Below are 23,619 nucleotides of genomic sequence, written 5' to 3' on the forward strand. Positions count from 1 at the left end.
CCCGGCCGCGCGCGGGATTGTGGGCGAGTCTGCTAATGGCGTCGGCGCGTCTGGAGGGTCCGGGGAGCCGGCGCTGAAGCTTCTGCCGGGCTGGTGGGCGACGCGCCGAGCGGCCGGACCCCGCGGCAGCGGGAGGCACCTGGCCGCCGGTGGGCTCGGCGGCGCCTAGCGGGGCGGGGCGGCGCGACCGCGGGGGGCGACGCGGGGAGGAGCCGCGAGCGTTGCGAGGAGGCTGCGGGGGGCGCCCGGGCTCGCCGCGGGTTCGCCGCGGGTTCGCCGCCCAGGCCCGGCCGAGCCCCGCCGAGCCCCGCCGAGCCCCGCCGAGCCCCGCCGAGCCCCGCCGAGCCCCGGAGGCGGGCTGCGGGAGGGCCGCCCCGAGGAGCTGACGGTGCTGCAGCTCGCTCGCGCCTCTCCGCGGCCGGCCCGTAGCTCTGTGGACCATGTCCGGCACCAGCAGCCCGGAGGCAGTGAAGAAGCTGCTGGAGAACATGCAGAGCGATTTGCGGGCCTTGTCCCTGGAGTGCAAGAAGAAATTCCCACCTGTCAAAGAGGTGAGCCGGGGCGACGCCGGGAGAGGGCCGCGGGCGGGCGGGCGGGCGGGCCCCGGGGTGCCGGCGCGCGGCGCCTCCCTGCCGGCGCCCGGCTGGTCTCCGCTCGGCCGCGGCGTCCGGGGTCTGCGAGGCGCTGGCTGCTCTGCTCCGCGGGCGCCTTTTACTTACGCTCCGGTTGGAAGACGTCTGGGGCGCTCGGATTTTCCCGAACCCTGTGCTCCGCCCTTAGCAGCGAGCTCGGCGAAGTGAGGCGGCTCCCGTAACTCAGCCGGCCTCTCCTGGCCTCTTTCTTTCTTTCTTTTTCTTTTTCTTTTTCTTTTTCTTTTCTTTTTTAATATTTATTTATTCATAGACACAGAGAGAGGCAGAGACGCAGGCAGAGGGAGAAGCAGGCTCCATGCAGGGAGCCCGACGCGGGACTCGATCCCGGGACCGGGGGTCACGCCCTGGACTGAACCGCTGAGCCCCCGGGCCGCCCCTCCTGGCCTTTTTCGAACTTGAAACTAGCCAACCCCGAGCTGAAAGACTTAGGTGGTGCTGTTGCCTCTAAAAACCATTCACCGGTCGCTGTCGTAAAAATCCCTGCGCTCCTGACGCGTGTAGGACGTGTCACTCCCCGGGAAGTGGTTTTTCCCTCCTTAGGCCAGCTTGCACTCCGGGTCAGCACCGTGAAGTATTACATGATGCAGCCGGCCGACTTTAGGACGAATATTGGAGGCCCACAGTGATCGTGCTGTGCCGTCGGCGGTGCTGTAAGGGGAAGCTGGGGTTTGAAGTTAGATTCAGTACACGTGAACCTCTTGGAGCTTCAGTTTTCTTTCATATGTAAATAGAGTCAAAGGTTGGATTTATTAGATCAGGATGGGAAAGTGTCAGAGCAAAACTCGTATTATTGTAGAGGCTTCCAGGGCAGCCTGGGTGGCTCAGCTGTTTAGCGCCACTTTCGGCCCAGGGCATGATCCTGGAGACCCGGGATTGAGCCCCGAATCGGGCTCCCTGCATGGACCCTGCTTCTCCCTCTGCCTGTGTCTCTGTCCCTCTCTCTCTGTGTGTCTCTCATGAATAAATAAGTAAAAATCTTAGGTAAATAAATAGCCTTTAGTAATATATATAAATTCTCCGAATTGGAAATTTTAATTTAATCACTCTCGACCTTTTTTCTTAAGGTGTCATTTTATTTCTCATAAGCTTTTTAAAAACGCCTCTCATTTTCCTTTCTTATAAGATATTTCAGTGATATATTTGTAAAAGCATTCATTTTTATTCCTATTTAAGGTAGTTTGGTATACCAGCAGTTTCATTTACTAATTTATGTTTCACCAAAAGTTCACTAAGGGATTTTGGATTTTTTTTTTTTTTTTTTTTTTAAGATTTCATCCATTTACTCATGAGAGACACAGAGAGAGGCAGAGACACAGGCAGAGGGAGAAGCAGGCTCCATGCGGGGAGCCTGATATGGGACTTGATCCCGGGTCTCCAGGATCACACCCTGGGCCAAAGGCAGGCGCTAAACCGCTGAGCCCCCCGGGCTCCTCGTTTTCATGCTAATTTAAATGTTTTGCCTTGTTAATTTATTAAGACTTTGTAATTAAAACTTATCCAATAAAGTTTGGATTTTAGGCTTCAGGGAACCTTAACTTTTCTGTACTGGTTTCATCAGTCTTAAACAATCTCCATCGAGTATTTCTTTAATAAGATAAGTAAATATTACCCTAGTGAAGAACTGATGTGCCACTTTTGGAAAGATGACTATCATAACATGTTTTATTTTAGGTCCTCAAAAACTTGTGGTATAGATTTTCATGATTTTCTCCATATCCCCTTATGTTGAAATGTTATAATAAGGAATTTTAAAGAATTAAGCAGCTTTAAAGAACTTTAGAGGCTGTTCTAATTGTAAGAGAAATGCTTGTTTATAAAGTCTCAAATCCACTTTGTAATTTTAACAATAATTTATAGAACCGACTGCTCCCAGCTCTTATACTTTATATAGAGACTTGAATTTCTCTATATTACACATAAGAGCCTTTGTGGATTTGCTTGAGAATTTCATTCATATTTATTAAATTATTTCTTTTGGAAAATGCATTCAGAATTCCAAATAGGTAACTTACAAAGTTCTAGAACTCAGTCCATCTAATCTAGGAACTTTTGATAAAGCTCATTAGCTTTTCTACTTGAACATAGGCCAAATCACTTACTGATTGCACCTACTGTTTGAGATAGTGGCAAAAATAATTCTTGGTGTGATTATCTGTGATACGTAATTTCCTACACAGTAGGAATTCTTACTCCGTAAGAATTTGTTGAATGTAAGTGCCAGTGGCACTTCTAATATGTTTAGGAGCCCACTTTAAGAATTGGAAAATAACCACCATTACTGTGTCAAGTTTAAAACAAGAATGCAGTAATTTAGTAAGACCAATTTTTTTAGGAGGCACACTTGGCTTTCAAGAAATATTTTGATTAATTTTTTTCCTGGTGAATTAATAGCAGTGCCAGATTTTGGCTTCTGTCTCTGAGGAATTGGTACATTTTTAGTTTTATATATTTGGGGGATGGGGAGAGGATGGTGCTTGGTAGACCTTAAGGCAAAGCTTTTCTAAGTAAAAGAAGCTTTTCCTGTGTACTGGTTTATATCTTCACAGTTACTACTTGAAAAATACTTATTCTGAACTACTAAGGGTACTCAAGAACTCAGTGCAATACAGTGGTAAACGCATATATTGCTTTGGAAGGGAAGTTTCCTTCCCCAGTACCATTCATTCATTCATTCATTCATTTATTTATTTAATTTATTCATGAGAGAGGCAGAGACACAGGCAGAGGGAGAAGCAGGAGGCTCCATGCAGCGAGCCCAATGTGGGACTCGATCCCGGGTCTCCAGGATCATGCCCTGAGCCCAAGGCAGGCACCAAACTGCCGAGCCACCCAGATGTCCCCCCCCTCCCCAGTACCTTTTAAACTAGGTAGAAAGAAATGATACCTTCTGTATTTAGTCCCTAAGTTTCTAGTGATTTCTACTTTTTTGATCATGGTGGTTACAGAAGAAAAGAATATTGGTAAAGGATAGTGCCTTATTTATTGATATTTACTTCCTATCTTTGGATTTTCTACACAGTTTTCTGCATCTTAATTGTTTTCATTTATAAATCTAGCCTTTGCATATTAAATCGTTTTAATAGTGGCTATAATTTCATTGTCATTTTAAAATAAAAGTAGTAATTCAATAATAACAGCAATACATTCCTTCTCCTTGTTTTCCTGCTTATTTTTCTTAGTCCTCAAATGCAGATCTTAATGCTTCAGCAGTGTAACTTTTTTAGCACAAGTGTGCTAGCTAATTTGTCAGGGAATATTTGTATGAAACATTTTTTTTTCTTTGCCTTAAAAATCATATCATATTCGTGTAATTGAAATTCAGTGCCTTAAGAGGCAGTAATCTCTGAAGCTTTATGTTTATCTACTTAATGAATAAAACATTTTGGTCATTTTCTGTTTGCAGGCATTACTCTGGAAACAAATGAGGGGGATCTAACTGAGCTTGGAAGTATGGTCAGGGAGAATTTGTAATTCTTGAGTTGAGCTGAGTAGGATGAATAGAAGCTAGCCAACAGAAGAAGGGAAGGAGGTTGTTCCAGCCAGAGGAAATCGTGTATTTTTATATTCCATGTCAAATTTCATGTTGAAGGTAATTGGAAACCATTAAAGCTTTTTAAGTGGGGGAATAATATGATCAAGTTCATACGTAGTAACACTTTTATAACAGTATTGGTGGGAAGAATTAGAGGGGACTGAGACTGAGGCAAGGAGAGCAAATTTTAAAGATGGATGATGATTGCCTGCATGATGGTAGCAGTAGTGGAAGACTGGAGGTTGCTTGCATTGTGGTGGGCATGTGTGAAAGAGAGAGCATGATAAAAAGAGACTTAGCAGGTAAAATTACCAGAGCATAGAAAGGTAGAGAGAGAACTCTGTGATGCGCCCGGGTTCTGGCTTGGGAAACTGGATAGATCACTAAGAGAAGGAACCTAAGAGGAGGTGATGTTTTGGGGCAAAGTGAGTAGTCCTGAATATAGTAAGTTTAAGACTTATCTGTGACATTCAAGTGGAACTGACTATACATGTTTGAAAATGATGGTTTGATTCTTAAGGGGGAAGGTCTAGAATTTCAGATTTAGTAATATTGGTTTATACATGATAATAGAAACCAAAGGACTAGTAGACAGTTCTGGAAGAGTGTATAGAATGAGAATATTAGAGTCAAAGAAGGAACTTTGGGAAATAACAGTAATAAAGAAAAAGAGGCAACTGGCCAACTAAGATTAAGGATATGGGAGAGAAAGGGAATACTTGCAGAGCAAAGACCCTGAGAAAGCTGGAGTTTCAAGGGTGTAAGTGAATGAATTGGCTTTCAGTCTGAGAAGGAACATATTTTCTTCTGACAGGAAGAAAAAAAAAACATGAGTTTGAATGTGATCAATTTGAAGGAGGAAGGGACATTGTGGAGAGATAGAAAGTTGTAGCCTCCATTCTTGCTAAGGTAGGGAACAAGCTTATTGCTAGGAGAAATTAGTGATGTAAGGGGTGAAGGATAGAAAGTTTGAGGGGAGCAGTAGATCACATTCGAGAAGTGGAGGAGAAGTTGATTTGGGACACTTTAGACTGTTGGCAAGAAAAGTGATTGAAATGATGATAGATGGTGAGATCTATGTTGCGTTCCTAAAGAAGGAAATCCAACAAAACTTTGATTGGAAGAAGATGGAAGGGAGAATGAACTTAGCAGCATCAATTTAATCAAAGTGCAGTGGAGTTAAGGAGTGGGAGAGCTAGAAGGATAAAGATTGGGACAGTGAGAGAATGTTGAATTTTGGATTGCCAAAGTATGCTGCCCTAGAGGATGATGAAGTCCAGGCAATGGGTAGTACAAGAGGAAGAGAATGAAGATCATTTGAGTTGAGGTGGTCAGAATTAGAATTAGGGTTTTGAACGGGTTTTTTTCTTTTTTAATAAAGTGAAATCAGTAAGGATATAAATAATAAAATTGAGTGCAAGTAGTCTTCCATGCTATGTACTTTGTTTCCTCTTATGTATTTGGGCTTGATAAGAGTTGGATAGCAGGGATTTTTGTCTTAAAAAGCAAAAGTTCTCTCTCTCTCTCTTTTTTTTTTTTTTTAATAATTTATTCAGGAGAGAGAGACACAGGCAGAGGGAGAAACAGGCTCCCTGTAGGAAGCCCGATGTGGGATTTGATCACTGGACTACAGGACCATGCTGGGCTGAAGGCAGGTGCTAAACTGCTGAGCCACCTAAGCGTCTGGCAAAAGTTCTTATAGTAGAATTCCTCAGTGTCCAGTGCTTTTTTTTTGTATTAGCTTGGTGAATGAGATACCATTTATTTACCATGACAGGGTTCTTCCTTTAACCAGCTGTTTGGGGACTGAGGACCAAGTGAGTTGGTTCTTCTGGTAGGGAGAAGATCTCATTTTCAGAACCTTTTGACAGTGAAGAATGAGGACTAGATAATGTATGCATGCTTAATCAGGAGCTGTTTGGTATTTTATATACTGTATTTTATAATGCACTGTAGGTTTTTTTGTTGTTGTTGATGTTGGTTGGACAGATTACTCATGACACAACCGATAGTGTGTTCTTTCTCTTATAAGCATAATAGAATGAGTTAATGTTTTATATACTGAAATGAATTTTCATAATTTATTCAAAAAAACTTGCTAACACCAGTCACATGTGACAACTATGGTAAGGGGTTCATAATCATTTTGGTCAAGGCTTACTTTCCTATGTAATACGGTTGTAGATAATTGTGTTAGGCAAATAGCCTGTGGCCTTTGTTTCTTTTCCTTTTTTCTTTTTTTCTTTTGACTGCTCTTTCTATGACTTTATTCCAGAAAAGTTACATTAGATTCCTAAGGTCTCATTAAGTTCATTTTCTTCTGATAAATAGTTTAGATGTTAACTTCAAGAGTAATATAAGCAGAAACGTTTCACTAGAACTTCTAGGAAAATTTTACTAGAATATTGCAGTATTCAAAGAACATTTTACAGTGAGAGTTCTTTAAAAAGTTTTTGGTTAGGGGCACTAAAAAGTTTTTGGTTAGGGGCACCTGGGTGGCTCAGTGATTGAGCTTCTGCCTTTGGCTTGGGTCGTGATCCCAGAGTCCTGGGATCGAGTCTCACATCAGACTCCCTGCAAGGAGCCTGCTTCTCCCTCTGCCTGTGTCTTGGCTTCTCTCTCTGTGTCTCTCATGAATAAATAGATAAAATCTTAAAAAAAAAAAAAAGCTTTTAGTTAGTGTTTTATACATTTCTGAAACTATCATAACCAATGAAGTTTGTTGTTAAAGTGTAAAATACTATTTTTTAAAAAGATTTCATTTACTTAGATTGAGAGGGAGAAGCAGACTCCTTGCAGAGCAGGGAGCCTGATGTAGGGCTTGATCCCAGGACCCTGAGATCATGACCTGAGCTGAAGGCAAATGCTTAACTGACTGAGCCACCCAGATACCCCAAGACATTATTTTTGACTAAGTTTTTGATCATTGTATTTTTACTTTTATAAAGAAAATGAATGAGAGCAAAGAGCAGTGAAAACGTATTGGTTATCTTAGCTCTGTGCTTTAGTGATACAGAAGAAGTAAAAGACATTGTTCTGGCTTATAAACCAGAAAGGAAGATATACTTCAAAAATGGAATTATTTTCCTTTTTTCTTGTATATAAATAGAGCATATTTTCAGTCATCTACAAAACGCTGGGTTTTGCTCTCACTGTTAAAGTTTAAAAGAAATTTATTAGTGTCTTAAGTGTAAAGCATGGTGGGAAATACAAAAATGAAGGAGAGACTGCCTTTATCTTTATGAAGTTAACTCAGGGTTGATAAACTATTGTCTTTCCATTAGGCTAGGGACTTTGCATCCATTGACTCTGTTAATACAAGATGCTATCTTAATTTTATAGATGAGGAAATTATTGTTTTTTTTCTTGGTTCAGTAACTTGCATAAATTAGTAAAGCTAGAAAGTGAAAGAACTGGGTTGTGAATCCCTGTGCATCCATCTGCAGCTTCTCTCCATTATATCATACTGCAAAATGCCTTTAAAACATACTTGTTCTTATCATTGTTCCCATTCTTCTCCTTGCTTGGTTATTTTTTACTATTCATCATTCTTTCCACATTGCAGTTTTCTCATTTTGAAGTTTGTAGCACTCTACTTTCCTGTTTCTCCTCACTCTTTCAGTATTCTGTCTGCTTTTGTGTATTTATGTGTGTCCTGAGTTCTGTTTTCAGGCCTTTTCTCCATGTTTATTCCTTAGCACTGTCATCTACTTATTCCCCTGCTCCTGGTCTTACCTCAGTACTGATGACTCCGAAATTTGTGTAGACTCTGCTGTCTTTAATGAGTGTAGACCTGTGTTTCCAGCTGTCTGTTGAACACATCTACCAAGAGTATCTTTCCCACGCTTGACATAGGACTTCTTGTAATTGAACTTACTGGTCTCAAAACTTGCCCTTTCGCTTAGTTCACTTTTTTTGTGGTGGCATTTATCACTGTTGCTTACCTTAGTCACATTTGGTTATCTTCTCCCCCTCAGCTCTCTTTATTCATCGTCAGCTGTTCCTTCCCACTCTGTAATTTCCAACATACCTCTTCTTTTTTTCTGTTTTCTCAGTTATTACTTTAGTTCCAGGTTTCAAATGCCTGGCCTTTAATATGTATTAATGACGCTAAAGATAAACCATTCTACATGTAACCACTAGCTTAATATATTTAAGCAGTTCAGTAACCCTCTGTCCTTAAAGGATCCCTTACCATAGCATTTAAGACCCTCCTTGATTGTCCTAACCTTCTTTTCTAGCTTCATCACCCTCAACTTTTTTTTTTACATGCCTTCCTACTTCAGTTGAGATATATTGCCTGCTATTCATGCTCCAAATATGTGGTACTGTTTCCCTCTTCTTTGTTTCTGAGTTTCCTTTTGTTGGTCCAGAATCACCTTCTCCTATCTTTTTATTTTTATTTTTTTGTATATTTTTTATTGGAGTTTGATTTGCCAACAAATAGCATAACACCCAGTGCTCATCCCGTCAAATGCCCCCCCTCAGTGCCCGTCACCCAGTCACCCCATCCCCCCACCCACCTCCCCTTCTACTACCTCTTGTTTGTTTCCCAGAGTTAGGAGTCTCATGGTTTGTCTCTCTAATTTTTCCCACTCATTTTCTCTCCTTTACCCTTTAATCCCTTTCACTATTTTTTATATACCCCGTATGAGTGAAACCATATAATGTTTGTCCTTCTCTGATTGACTGACTTCACTCAGCATAATACCCTCCAGTTCCATCCACGTTGAAACAAATGGTGGGTTTCTAATGGCTGAGTAATACTCCATTGTATACATAGACCACATCTTTATCCATCATCTTTTGATGGACACTGAGGCTCCTTCCACAGTTAGGCTATTGTGGGCATTGCTGCTATAAACATTGGGGTGTAGATGTCTTGGTCTTTCACTGTATCTGTATCTTTGGGATAAATCCCCAGCAGTGCAATTGCTGGGTTGCAGGGTAGCTCTATTTTAACTCATTGAGGAACCTCCACACAGTTTTTCCAGACTGGTTGCACCAGTTCACATTCCCACCAACAGTGCAAGAGGGTTCCCCTTTCTCCACATCCTCTCCAACATTTGTTGTTTCCTGTCTTGTTAATTTTCCCCATTCTCACTGGTGTGAGGTGGTATCTCATTGTGGTTTTCTTTATTTGTATTTCCCTGATGGCAAGAGATGCAGAGCATTTTCTCATGTGCATGTTGGCCATGTGTATGTCTTCTTTGGTGAAATTTCTGTTCATGTCTTTTGCCCATTTCATGTTTGGATTGTTTGTTTCTTTGCTATTGAGTTTAATAAGTTCTTTATAGATATTGGATACTAGCCCTTTATTTTTTTATTTTTATTTTTTACTAGCCCTTTATTTGATATGTCATTCCTATCTTTTTAAATTAAAATCTTGCCTTTCATTTAATCCCACTGTAAATGTTGCTCATCCATTTTTTGCATGAATGAATTAACTTTAAAGATAATTTTCTTCTTTAAAAAAAGATTTATTTATTTGAGAGAGAAAGAGAGCGAGCGAGAGAGACCAAGCATGCCGAGGGAAGGGGCAGAGGGAGAGAGAATCTCAAGCCGACTTTGCTGAGCGTGGAGCCTGATGGAAGGTTTGATCCCACAACCCTGAGAGCACTACCCTGAGATCATGACTTGAGCTGAAACCAAGGGTTGGATGCCCAACTGTGCCTGCCACCCAGGTGCCCCCAGATAATTTTCTAATTTCTTCTCTCATTCCCTTCATTCATAAAATAGATTTTGAGTACCTACTCTGTGCCCGGAACTAGTAGTTGCTAGAGCAAAAACTGTTAGAGCTTCTGCCCAGGATTTTCAAGCTAATAGGTTTTCCTCTTAATTTTCTTTCTTTCTTTTTTTTTTTTTAATATTTTATTTATTTATTCATGAGAGACACAGGGAGAGAGAGAGGCAGAGACACAGGCAGAGGGAGAAGCAGGCTCCACGCAGGGAGCCTGATGTGGGACTCGATCCTGAGTCTCCAGGATCAGGCCCTGGGCTGAAGGCAGTGCTAAACTGCTGAGCCACCCAGGCTGCCCTAATTTTCTTAATTTTCATTTAAACTTATATATAAGTTATTTCCTTATAACTCTTTTTTTAAAAAATATTTTATTTATTTATTCATGAGAGACACAGAGAGAGAGAGAGAGAGAGAGAGAGAGGGAGGCAGAGACGCAGGCAGAGGGAGAAGCAGGCTCCATGCAGGGAGCCCAACATGGGACTTGATCCTGGGTCTCCAGGATCACGCCCCGGAATGAAGGCAGCACTAAACCACTGAACCACCCGGGCTGCCCTATTTCCTTATAACTCTTATATTTTATCTTCTGTTATACTTAGTTTAGGTTTGTTTTTTTAATTTGTGTTTTGTTTTGTTTTTGTTTTGTCTAATAGCACTTTAAGGGTCAGTTTTGCATCTTGTTTATCCTTCTGAGTTCACCATAATGCAAAGCATTTGTAATATCTAGGAGGTACTAATTAGTTACTTGTTGAAGATTACAGTTTTTAAAAGGAAAGGAAAGAGATAATATATATATAGGCATGCCATATATATATATGTGTGTGTGTGTGTGTGTGTGTATATATATATATATATAATATATAGCTATCCACATGTAATCTGCATTTCAGTCTTTTATTTGATGTGTTAAATTTTTTTTTCTTTCCTAGAAGCCAGAGGTTTTTTTGTTTTTAGTCAGAGATTTTTTTTTAAGGATTTTATTTATTTATTCATGAGAGACAGAGAAAGAGAGGCAGAGGCAATAGGCAGAGGGAGAAGCAGGCTCCCTACTGGGAGCCCAATGTGGAATTCAATCCCAGGAACCCAGGATCATGACCTGAGCCAAAGGCAGACGCTTAACCACTGAGCCACTCAGGTGCCCTTACTTAGAACTTATCATGTTTTTATTTAGAAACATTTTTTTTTTTTTTTTTTTTATGTAACTCTGTATGCCAGGCACTGTGTCAGGCATTAGTAATACGGAGGGATGGATCGAATGTATTTCTTGTCCTTATAGGGCTTATAGCTAGAATGGAAGAACAGACATGTAATAAGATGAACGGGAAAAGTGTTACGGGTACAAGCTATAGACAGCCCACAAAAGTGGAAAGGTGTTTTGATAGTTGCCACAGAAAAACTTGATAGGAGAAATTATTTGTCACTGCTTTTGGTATTATAAGAGTAACCAAATCAAATTATGGAGGAAAGCCTCCTCCATAAATCTGCTGCTATCCTTGTGTTGTCAGCAGTTGTTTAATTTCAGCAAAGCATAATTTGACACATTAAATGAGTGTTAATTTGGGTTCATCTATAACTTAAGAATTTGTTGATTTTATGATTTAAGAGCTGTGTAGAAATAAGGAATTCCTAATTTGATTCATACCTACTTAGATTTGTCAGTAACTGGGTAGGTCTATGAGATTTTTTTTTCTTTCTTAAAGCATGTTCTTACACTACTCAGTTTTGAGAAACACTACTAGGGATTGGCACTGGAAAACCATTGAAAATTTGAGACAGTGGAGGAATGGAGGCCAAGATTATAAGTAGAGAAATCTATTAGCTTAGGCTGATTATGAGAAGTTTGGTTTAAGGTACATAAGTGGGGTTTGAGAAGAATATAAGATATACTCACTACATAGTCTTTGTGGTTGATCATATTTGTGGGGTGAGGGAGAAACCCCAGATGTCAAGTCAGTGACAGAATGGATACTGCTGCTGTTTAGAAAAATAGAGATTATAGGAAGGAGAAACAAGTTTTTCTGGGGCTGAAGTAGAAGTTTGTGGAGGGTGTGACATGATGACACCTATTTTGAACATCTAGAATTTAAGGTGCTTTTTAAACATTTAGTTTAATAAGTCCTGTAGTTTAAGAGACAAGTGAGAAACAGGAATATAATTTAGGAGTCTTCAGCATTTAGAAAGTAATTGAAACCATGGAATTATGAGATTGGCTGGAAAGAGTTTATTGAGTGAGAAATGAGGCCAAAGATATTCTGGATAGTCTTGGAAGAGGAGTCCACATTCTCTCGTCTCTGTTTTTCTGTGCCAAAGTCCCTGGTGAGTATGTCTATGTGAGTAAGCAAAGAATATTGAAAAAAGAATTTCTTGAGAGAAATTAATTTTAAGAGTAAAAAGTATTAAATACTACAGTGTATTTAATTTTGGTGTTTTTTTTTTTCTTTCCTAACTCAGGAATAGAGATATCAGACTACCCACCTTAACCTATTATCTCTGTCCAAGTCCACAGAAGTGGCAACTTTATTGATTGATTGATTGATTGATTGATTTTATTTATTTATTCATGAGACACACCGAGAGAGAGGGGCAGACACAGGCAGATGGAGAAGCAGGCCCCATGCAGGGAGCCGGAGGTGGGACTTGATCCCTGGACTCCAGGATCACACCCTGGGCTGCAGGCAGTGTTGAGCCACCCGGGCTGCCCCCGAAGTGGCAACTTTAAAACATAAAATCTTTTATGCATGAGAGCCAATTCAGGAAAAAAATAACTATGTTTATAATTGAGTAGTTCCCTTATAGATATACAAGATACCTGATCAGAGTAGAGGATACTTTTAAAGTAAGAAGTAAAAGACTCTTTTTCACAAAGGCTATCCTTGATACATAAAGGCAATCTGAGTCTGAGTACTTCCATTTATAAAAAACACTCTTGAAGTTGTAGCTAGGCCTGTGTATGAAGTAAGACTGCGGTGGTTAGGAGGAACCTGGTATACAAATGTGGTCAATAAACATTGATAGTGAAACTTTCCAGCAACACAGAATGCCTAGAGAATAAGTAAGATGTTAACATTTTCAAAGTTGGAGAATAGAAACCTGCATGTAAAGAATGGGGAACTGTGAGATCTGTTTATATCTAAGGCAAAAAGTAGTCCTTTTGGTGATTGTTTTTTGCGCTTAGGAATGAAAATACTGGTTTATATATCTTTTAAAACAGTACTTTGGCACTATTGTACTTAAAAAACCCACTTCTTAATCCTTTTCCTTAATGTGGATGTGTGAAAATAATTGTTAAGCATTTTTTATTTTTTATAACTTATTTATATATCTTTAAGTTTATCTCTGACACAGACATGGGTAGACTATCTCAGGGAATCAAAATAGTGTCTGGCAAACTTGAAATTTTTTACTGACATCTGGTATCTAACATGCTGTAGGACTGATTTTAGAAACTGTTAAGAAGGTCAGAGTGGCTAGAATTCAGAGTCAGTACAGATGACATTGGTATTTTTGATGGTTCAGTAGACTAATTTTTGTTGATGCTGAAGCAGAAAAAAAATAGTGAATTTTAGCACATACAGGGTACAAAGAGTCATAGTGAAGAAGGGAAAAGCTTGAAAATGGTGGTAGAAGTAATCTCAGTGATGACAATGTGGCTCTGTAAGAAATTTACCCAACAGAGTTTGAGATGGGTTGTTGTATTACAAAGTATATATAATGTTTTCAGTGTTATTGATTTTTGTTGATTTTGTTTTTCTTTATTTAAATTTTTATTGTAAATTTGGTACGGTTTGTATGTCCTCAGAGTGTATCTGGAATCTGACCACTTCTTACTGTCTCAATTACTATCACCTTGGGCCTATCCACCACCTTTTTTTGCATACATTATTGCAATCATCGCCTAGATTTTGCTGCATTTTGGACTCACCTAAAGATTTGAAAAAAATACTGATGCCTATAACTCCCCCTGGCATTCCTTGGAATGTGTTGCAACCTGGGCATCAGGATTTTTTTTTAAAGCCTCTGGTGTTTCTGATATGCACTGTCCCAAATAATTAGAAAATCAGTAATCTTTCCCTGAAGAATTTGATTATATTTCTGCTTTTTCTGCTTGTAGTCATTTTATTTGGGACATTTCTATTTCTTAAAGTTGTAGAAGGAAGTCCTAGTGTATCTATTAGGCTTCTTAGTTTTGAGCAGTGGAAGCTGATTCTAGCTGATTTAAGCAGAAATGAAGTGTGTGTGTATATATATATATATATATCTCACATAATTGGTAGAAGGCTGGATAGAGCCAGCTTTAGAAAAAGTACAGAAACAAAGGGAAGCTAAACAGCTAGAACCTGCTGTTCTCTGCTGAACAAGTGACTGGATACCTCAGATATAGCCCTGGCCCCTCTATGCTGCCACTGGTTCTGCTGCTGTTTACTGTCCTTGGGAAGTAGATGTTACCTCCACTGTTGCTGTCGTCAGAAAGAATTTTCTCTTGACTCTGCTCCATATTCATAATCCCTGGTAGATGTGTCTTTTTGGATTAGAATCGGCTGCCAGAACATGTGAGAAAGCAAGTATCTGGCATTTTCGATTTTTAACAGTGGAAGATAAGCTCTATACTGCATCAAAACTCATGAAGTTGGGAAATCTCCAGACACAGGCAAGGGCTTCACATGCTTGGAAACCAACAAAATGACGAAGGTCATGTACTATATGTAGTGGTATTTATTTTATGCATTAATCCACCGGTTCTCAAACTAAGAACCCACAAGACATTGGTATTTTTTCCATTATTATTTTAAACCTTTAGAACCTGCTACCACTTGTCCCTTAGCAAGCAGTAAGATAACAAAATAAATGAGTAAGTAGCAAGCAAATTAATAGGAAAACTTAGGCATATAACTTATGAATATTTATATATTATTTTTGGAAGTATGGAGACCAATATAAGTATAAAATAGGTATGTTTCTTGATAATAAAAAATGTTCTGAGTTTCTATGGTGGAAGTTATATATCAGTGTTATATGTCAGCATTGTCCAATAGAAATATACTGGGGACCACAAATGCAAACTATTTGTATAATTTTGAATGCATTAAGAATAAAAAGAAATAGGCATTTAATTTTAATAATATATAATTTAACCCAATACATTCAAAGTATTGTTTCAATATTTAATCAATGTAAATATTTAAGGGATAGTTTATATTTCTTTTTCATACTAAGTCTTCAAAATCTACTGTGTAGAGTACATCTCAGTTCAGACTGATGTCATATAAAGTGCTTAATTGCTACATTTAGCCAGTGGCTACTGTACTGGACAGCACAATTCTGTAGCATGGTGTAAAATGCTATATAACTTACAAATGCTGCCAGCTAAATGTACTTATAATGCAGTATTTTAAGTACCTTATGAAAATCTAATATGTATTTGAAAAAATGTAAACTAAAAGTAATAACAAAGTGTTTGATTATTCATTCTGTTCAAATCCAAAACAGTTTTACTTGATTTTGCATTTGTGTTTTGCAATTTTTTAAATGATGGGGATGGAGGTATGAAATGGGGAAAAGAAACCTAGTTTTTTCAATTAGGCTTTGTTTTGATTATTTTATATCTTACGAACATTTCAATTCCTGAGAGATTAGATGTACCCTAGGCAGAGAAAGGCAACATGCTATAGTGCTGACTTTGCATGTGAATAATCAAATCATATTTTACTACATTTAATGTTTATGGCACTACTAGGTCTTAGTATCTGAAGTTTCAAAAATAAAAAAGCTAATAGTAATCATGTATGATTTCTTTCCCTAGATAATTCATGCTGATAGTAAATTTTATGTTCTAATTGTTTTTATTTTTGCAGGCTGCTGAATCAGGAATAATAAAAGTTAAAACAATAGCTGCACGAAACACCGAAATTTTGGCAGGTAATTTTTTGCTTAAAATTCAACAATAAAATTTCACTAATAATAAAAGGAGAATCTTTAAAAGAACAGAAAACAGCCATTTGATTTCTGTTGCCTCTCCTTTATACCCTAGCATGCTGTTTGTAATGATAAAGAACATGTAAAAGTCCGTAACTTATGCAGAAATTGGGTTTGCCAAGGCTGAATGTTATGAAATCTCTGAAATCAGAAAGGTTAAAACTACTAACTCCCTACAGTCCCTACAAGGACTTGCCATTCTCCTCCATGTCTTGTCAATCAGCTAAGATGTACCTTATCCATAAAAGGCATTCAGCTAATATTTGTTGTATTGAATGAAATGAAAGATTGGGTCTCCTTCCACCTTCCAAGATCTATTTTATCTTTAATATAATATGAACAGGTGATAGTGTAGTATTACAAATTTTGTAGTACTTGATGAGTGTTGAATCCTAGGCCTAAGACAGTATGGGCGTGAAGAAAGGAGTGAGGTGGAAAAAGATTTTTTTCATTTTTTTGATTGAATTTGCTTTTCAAGGAGGAATTTCAGGAGTTCTGCTTTGAGACTTTTTGATGGTCTGTTTCTTACTTTTCTTTGGTGCCTTTTTGTTCTTGCCTCTACAATGAACATGGAAAAGGAAAGTAGCATTTTCTGAGAATCTGTTACATGTGAAACATTTGTACCACTCTAATAAAAGACAACCTTGTAGTGAAATACTTTTATTTTGTAGTAGAGAAAATTGAGATGCAGAGTGATTAAATTATTTGGCTAAGGTCACATGATAAGTGGTGGAACTAGATTTAAATCCAGGGCTGTTGAGAGCCTGTGTTGTTACTGCTACAGTGTGCTGCCATGGTTTTGCGAAGATTCCACATTAGCTCCTCCCTCCCAAGTGTTTATACTTCACCATTGTTTACTTCACTGGTCTTCAGTCTGCATTTCCATTCTAATGGTGCTATTGGTCTCAGCCAGTTATAGGAGAAAAGCAGTCCTGTTAATTTACACAAAATAGTGAAGGATCTCTCGAGCTCTCATAAATCTCTTTGTATTTTAAAAAATGATACCAGAAAATCCCTGATTGGTGGGATTTCAAAGAGTATTACAAAATGAAATGAAGACTTTTGGGGGGGCAGTTTAAGGGTGGGAGGTGTATTTCACTTAGGTTTGCCAGGCTTTGCTGGACATTGGCCTTTAGGGTGAGCTCTTCTGTGTTGCATCTGTTTCTCATTGGCTTCTTTGATTTTGAACAATCTGTTGAAACACCAAACAGTTTAAGAACATTATTCACAGTGTTGAATAATGCTCTGTGTACCTTTTGAGAAGGGGTATAGTGAAAGTGGTGGGTAAAGACTAAGGTATGTATGGTTGGATTGGGAGAATGGGTGAGTAGGTTGTGGGAGATGCATGTTGGGTGGATTAGCTACTGTGAGGAAATTAATGTTTAAAGATAAATTAAGATCTGGATATTTTTATGGTAGCTAATCATATTAGAATATCACTACAAATATATTAACTTTCGCTACTATGATTGCTGATATCATGGTAAGTCCTTAGTTATTCACCAACAGTAGAAGTTTTCATTGGGTCTGTAGTTGATGGAAGATTTTCTAAAGAGACTGATTTCTTCCAAGGATCACTGTGTGGTGCTGAATTCTTTATGAAAGTAAATGTGTAACTGGTTAATCTTGAGAACGAATAAGAAAAATTTTGCTTTGTCAGTATGAGTTTAATATTTAGGTGGGCTGTTCATTTCAATTTAGTTAGCTTTATTCAGAACAATCTAGAAAATATCTTTATGCACCTACAATTAAATAGTTCATGCTTTAAGATCCATAGCGCCCAGAGCCATGTACTTGAGGAGCTATATTAGCACTTAAATTATTTCCTAACATTGCTTTTTTACCAAGTATCTATAGCAATTGATAATTTAAAATTTATAGCTTTTTAGAACATTGTCATCTTGAAAATCAAAGAGTCTTAACAAGGAAAAGAGTTGTTAATATATAGTTTCTGAACTAATTATAGTTAATACTAAGAAAAATTTGTAGTTAACTTTTTAAAAATTTTAATTTCCTAACAGGTATTTACTTTCTATACAGCTAGAGACTTTAGATTACTACTTTTGTGCTGTAATGAATGTTACAGATATCAAACAGTGGAGGAGTTGCAAATGAAATGAAATACTGAATTCTTAGATATCTCTACATATTCAGAAAATATCAAGGGTGCTTTAAAAATCAGAACCCTTAAGTAGGATTAACTAGTCTGACTAGTGATATTCAGTATAGATTTCTAGCCAAACTCTAGTTTTCTTAGATCTAATTTCCAAGGGAAGGCTATTTACACTGCAGAATAAATCTTTGCTTTACATCTCCCCTTCTTTTAAGCATTCTCCTTTAATGTTTATTTTTCTTTGTTTTCACTGCTGTCATGAATGCTGACATAAGTGGGAATGCTATGCCAGGTAATGTCAGCATTGATTCAGATATACAGATCATTATCTCAAAATTTCCTTTTTCTTTAAAGATAAAACTCTGCAAATGAGACATAGCAACATGAAGTTTTTCATTTACAAGGCCAAATGCCTTAATCTTCCACTTGACTACTATATATTACAAAATGTTTTTATTAAGCCAGCTTATAGTATACTTGAAGTTGACTGAGAAGGCTTGTGTTAATACAAAAATTACATAAACAGAGAATCTGCTTTTTGAATATTTGAAACGAAGAAAGCAATGAAGTTGTGATATCTTAAAATTGTGTATTTAACCCATTCAAAACCATAATGGTTACATCTACCTTTGGCTGCTTTCAGCCACTGTCAATATACATATAGAATTTCTACATAGATAATCATTATGTATGATTTGTGTTCTTTTCTCACAGTTTCCATTATCTTTTTCATATCAACACGGTCTTATTACTAAAAAGTCTTTAAGTAGAATGAGTAAATATACTTTGGAGTTGTTTTCTGATGTTAAAAGGTAATTTATCTGCTGATTTTATTTAGTATTTTCTGTCTTATCAATACATATGCCTGTGATACTTTACAAATATCTATTGAATATATTGTAAATATGTTCTTAATAAGGAAATAATTATGTAAGCATCACTAGAAGAGATACAAAGATAAGTAGTGTAACTCACTTATAATCTATATGGAAATATAGGAAGTATACTTGAAAATGCATTTGAGTCTGCTGTTCATTGTTTAGCTTACCTGCTCTTCCATTTGCCTTTTGAAGTCCTTTGCCAGAAATTTTCTCTTCTAGAGGACATACTCCCTGAGGTCAGGATCAGTATCTTATTCTTCCTTATATTGCTAGTAGTTAGCACATTACATAGGAAATAGTAAGCCCTCATTAAATGTAGGCTAATAGTGAGTGAGTCGCTCCAAAATGCGACTAAGTCTTAGTGCTACCTCTAGTGTGTTTTTCTACTTCCCAGTCTTTACCATAATTTTACATGTTATGATGATTCAGGTAGATGAATTTTGTCATACTTAGTTTGTATCAGCCAGATAACAATGAAGGAGACCCTAAATGGAGAATTTTAATACTGTGGTAAATCCCAAGATGGAAGTATAGACAGGCTTATTATAGGAATATAGAGAAGGCACCCATCCCAGTCTGGGAATCTGAGCTGAGTTTCAAAGCTTAAAAAGGAGTTAGCAGGCAAATAAGGTGTTGAAATAGAAGGTAAAGCAGATCACTTGACTATATCAGTTATAAAACAGTCATTTTGGATACATTGTTCAAGTAATGTCATTGTGTGATTTCCTGAGCTACTTGATGGAAGAGTTTGAATCAGGGCAGTGGCACATTCATTTCTTTCTTTTTTTTTTTCATTTCAATGTTTTTATGTAAACTATTCTTACAGCAGTGTAGAAGTAGTAAATTTCAATATATCATCAGTAAAGTAGCGATCTTGTGGTAGGCTATTTCTGTAACTCAGGCTAAATGGCTGAGGGGGCTGTAATTAATTCCATGCTCACAAGTTAACTTAGTGGGCCAGAGAAATCACATAGTTTCTCTACTTTGTAATGTTTTCTTATTTCTTTTTTCCTTGGATTTTTAAAGAACTTTTTAAAAATTTACTTTGTATTTTTTTTTATCATATTGTAAATATTTTCCTTGATGCTATCTTTTCTAATTTTAAAAAATTGCTTCATAATATTTTAGCAGGTGCTTATAGTTTTTAAAACCATTCCTTTATGTTTGACATGTTTCAGTATTCAGAATTATTTTTTTAAGATAAATTTCTAGAAGTGAAATTATTAAAGTGAATGAACATGGTCTTGGAATTTGTTACCATAGTGCTTTTGCCAACAATATGTGGGTATAGTTTTATAATATTCTTGCCTGATAATTATTTTTAAACATCTTTTTGGGACTTGAACAGGCAAACGACTTCTTATTTTAATTGACATTTCTCTTAAATGTTAAACATTTTCCTCTGAATATATTAAATTATTTCTTTTTTCATTTATTCCTTGAATTTTTGTGTTTTATCAAATTATTTGAGCTGTTTATATAACAGAAGTATTGACTTCCCATCATGTTTGTATTTCCTACAATTCATTTAATTTTTTATCTACATGTTTTTCATTTTTACATAATGTAACTTTTCTCATTTGTTGCTTTGCGCTTAGGAAGCCCTTCTTCCACATAGTAGATAGTCATTTTTATTTTCTTTTAGTTTTTTTATGTTTGTTTGTTTAATTCTTTTCTTAAGAATATATGGAGTGACATGAGGACCTAGATTTTTTTCTTTTGCAAAATTACTAACTGTATTTGTGTCATTTGTTGAAGAATCCTTCCTTTTCATATAATGTGCTTTTAATATGAAACCATATTTTATTTTTCCTCCTATTCTTGAGTCATTTAAGGTATTTTCAGACCTTTGAACCATTAAAAAATATTTTTTTACTGTTGTTAGAAATATCAGTCTTTTCCATAATTAAATTTTAAGGGGTTTTGAGGATAGTAATCATGTCTACATCACATCTTATTTCTTTCACAAGAATTACAATTTGTTATTTAATGACCATTAAAATTTATCATAATGAAACTTTTATTAATCCCCATTAATATGATTCATAGTGGGGTATCCTAGTTTAATTCTTTCTTTCCAGGATAAAAACTACAATTATGCAGTGAAACTGCTCAGAGCAAGGAAACCCCTAGGATATGGGGACCTGCTGGACCTCTTACAGGTGTGTGAAAGTGTATCATTTGATCTCACAGTTATAAAATTTGGAAATAAAATATATTTATCAAACATAGTGTTATTCTATTAAAGGAGTAATGTTTATTAAAGAACTTAGGTAAAAAAGGAGAAAAGTAAACTTTTTTTTCTGACCCCCTTTATATTTTAAAGGAAATTGAAATAGAGAGTTTTGATTAAAAAGAGTTGACCTTTTCCTCTTTTTTCCTGGAATGATTTCTAAAAATGGTTAGCTCAAGAGTCTTTATTGCTACACAGCTTTCTCCTCAGTGTGATTTCTAAAGTCTAAGTCCGTAGGAGGGTTTTTATATAAAGCTACGTTTAAGTAGCACATCATTAAAAGATGTGTAAAGAGAGAGCACCTATTGTGTGTAAAGAGAGAGCACCTATCTCTTCAATTAGGAGAGCAAGATTAATTTCTGTTTAAGACTACTGTCACTTTTAAAAGAAGAAAAAAACCAACTTTTAAAAAATTATATTATATTTGACTGCATCGTGATCTAGATATGGTAGATGTTTTCGTTTTCACACTGTGCTTCAAATGACAGATCAATAGATTGTATCTTTTTTGTTATTGATTATTCTGGATAACATAGAAACTTTCTTTTTTGATTATTATATTCTTATATAAACTGGGAGCAAAAGAAAATGCGAAGGAGGCAAGAGATAGAAGTTTGAGTCCTTTGAGTTACAGTAAAATAAAATTTATAAAGAGTTGGAAGCTTGACTAGGGCACCCATGTGTCCCTAAAAATTATTTTTAAAACTATTTTGATTTATCCTAACTTGAGACATTTGGGTAACTGTGATTGACCTGTATACATTGCACTGAAATTCACCTTATTTTATTCATTCTAAGCTGCACAGATTTCTCACATTTCAGTATTCCTTAAATTGGTATGCATCTTACAATTGATGGCATCTTAGAATCATTGTGGGCTAGGTAACATGTAGGTGTCTTTTTTTGGTGCATAAGTGAACTTGTTTATGGTTCTTCTTCTTATTATTACATCATTTGAGTTATATGCATTGTTGTTATCCCGTAAGTTTGATTGGTATTTAAAATGTCACCCTAGTTGTTGTACAGAAATTTTCTGTTGACATTTTATGGTAAGGTCAAAAAAGCACCAGCATCAGTATGTGTGGAATGGGTAACATTGGCTTAGAAGATGAGCTCAGAGACAGTAATGAAGTATTCTTTCAAAAAATGAGGCATCCTAAACAATCTGATTATAAAATAGGCAGAAAATCTATGTAGACATTTTTCCAAAGGAGACATACAGATGGCCAACAGGTATATGAAAAGATACTCAGCATCATTAATCATCAGGAAAATGCACCTCAAAGCCACAATGAGATGTCGCTTTACACCTGTCAGAATGGCTGTTATCAAAGAAACAGGAGATGACAATGGCCTTTTTGGATGAAATTGTGAAGAACAATTCTAAATGATTAGAAAGCATTGTATGGCACTGATTTTTCTGTGTGATACTTGAGTGTGTCAAAATACATTTTTTTCCTCTTTTGAGAACAGTCTCTTTCATTTTTCTGAAGACTTTAGGCAGACAGCAGTGCAGATCATTGGTTCCTCTTAGATACTTTTAACAGTTTTAACTTAGATTTGCATTAAGTGCTGTTTACCTTAAAGAGTGGCAGTATAATGTTGTGGGAAGAATAGCGAACCAGGGGTTAGAAGACCTATTTTAAAAATCTGGCTTTACCGCTTACTGTGTACTTGAGCCAAATCATGCTGTATAATATAAACTCTGTGATTATTGTGATACTCAAATGAGAAACCTGTAAACATCATAAAAATGATAAATGCAACTTGTTACTGTTGGAAACTTTTGTTTACCTGAACAGCATTTAATGACAAGGCACGTTCAGTAGAGTTAGGGCTAGCGCCATACTTCATGGATTCTGATAGGAATGAATATGGTAGGATATTTACTGCTTCAGAATAGTATTTTTTTGAGCTTTACTGTCCTTTGTTAATCATTCATATAAATGTTTTGAGACATGGTTATGGAAAATGTGACTCTGGGTTTGAATCAAAACTTTTATGTTTAAGAAAACAAAGAAATAAGTAAGGCAGGGAGCCCTTTTGGAAACACTGTTCTTTGCCAGTCATATTTGCCATCTCTTAGCTATGTTAAATCAGTAATTTATCCCGGCATACTGAGGGACTTTGCAGAGTATGCTGTAGGAAATTGTGGGCTTTATTTAGCACACTATAAAGGGAGCTTTTGGAAAAGAAAGTTGGGAATTTAAAAGATGAAATTAATGTTAACACTGGCTTTACATTTCTAATGGTGATTATGGATGACTTTCTAGCAATTTCTTTTGAAAAATATGTTAAAACTAAAATTTGTATGTCTTAATTACAAGTCTTAAAGAATAATTGATGGATGTAGTACCTTTGAAAACCATATACCAAACACATAAATTTAATGTTCTCTTTCCTTGGAATTCCATATTATCTATTTAAATTCTCTGAGGATGACAAACCTGTCTTATTCATCTTTGTATAGCCATTAAGTAAGTGTATACTTAGTGAT

General features: G+C 36.9%; 1 protein-coding gene across 3 annotated transcripts in view; it reads left to right on the forward strand.

The window, feature by feature from the left end:
• The first annotated feature begins 283 nt into the window (after positions 1 to 283).
• MON2 (MON2 homolog, regulator of endosome-to-Golgi trafficking) overlaps positions 284 to 23,619 on the forward strand; it is a 103,881-nt gene continuing 80,545 nt past the window's right edge. For 2 of the 3 annotated variants that reach the window (XM_026001794.2, XM_026001796.2), the window contains exons 1-2: positions 284 to 551; positions 15,775 to 15,838. In XM_026001794.2, coding sequence (XP_025857579.1) covers positions 441 to 551; positions 15,775 to 15,838 — 175 coding nt within the window. In that variant the 5' untranslated portion in view covers positions 284 to 440. Of the gene's footprint in view, positions 552 to 15,774; positions 15,839 to 20,970; positions 21,052 to 23,619 lie in introns of all 3 variants that reach the window. The other variant, XM_072743131.1, reaches the window with a different exon arrangement.

This window comes from Vulpes vulpes, chromosome 16 (genome assembly GCF_048418805.1).
Source record: "Vulpes vulpes isolate BD-2025 chromosome 16, VulVul3, whole genome shotgun sequence".
NCBI lineage: Eukaryota > Metazoa > Chordata > Mammalia > Carnivora > Canidae > Vulpes > Vulpes vulpes.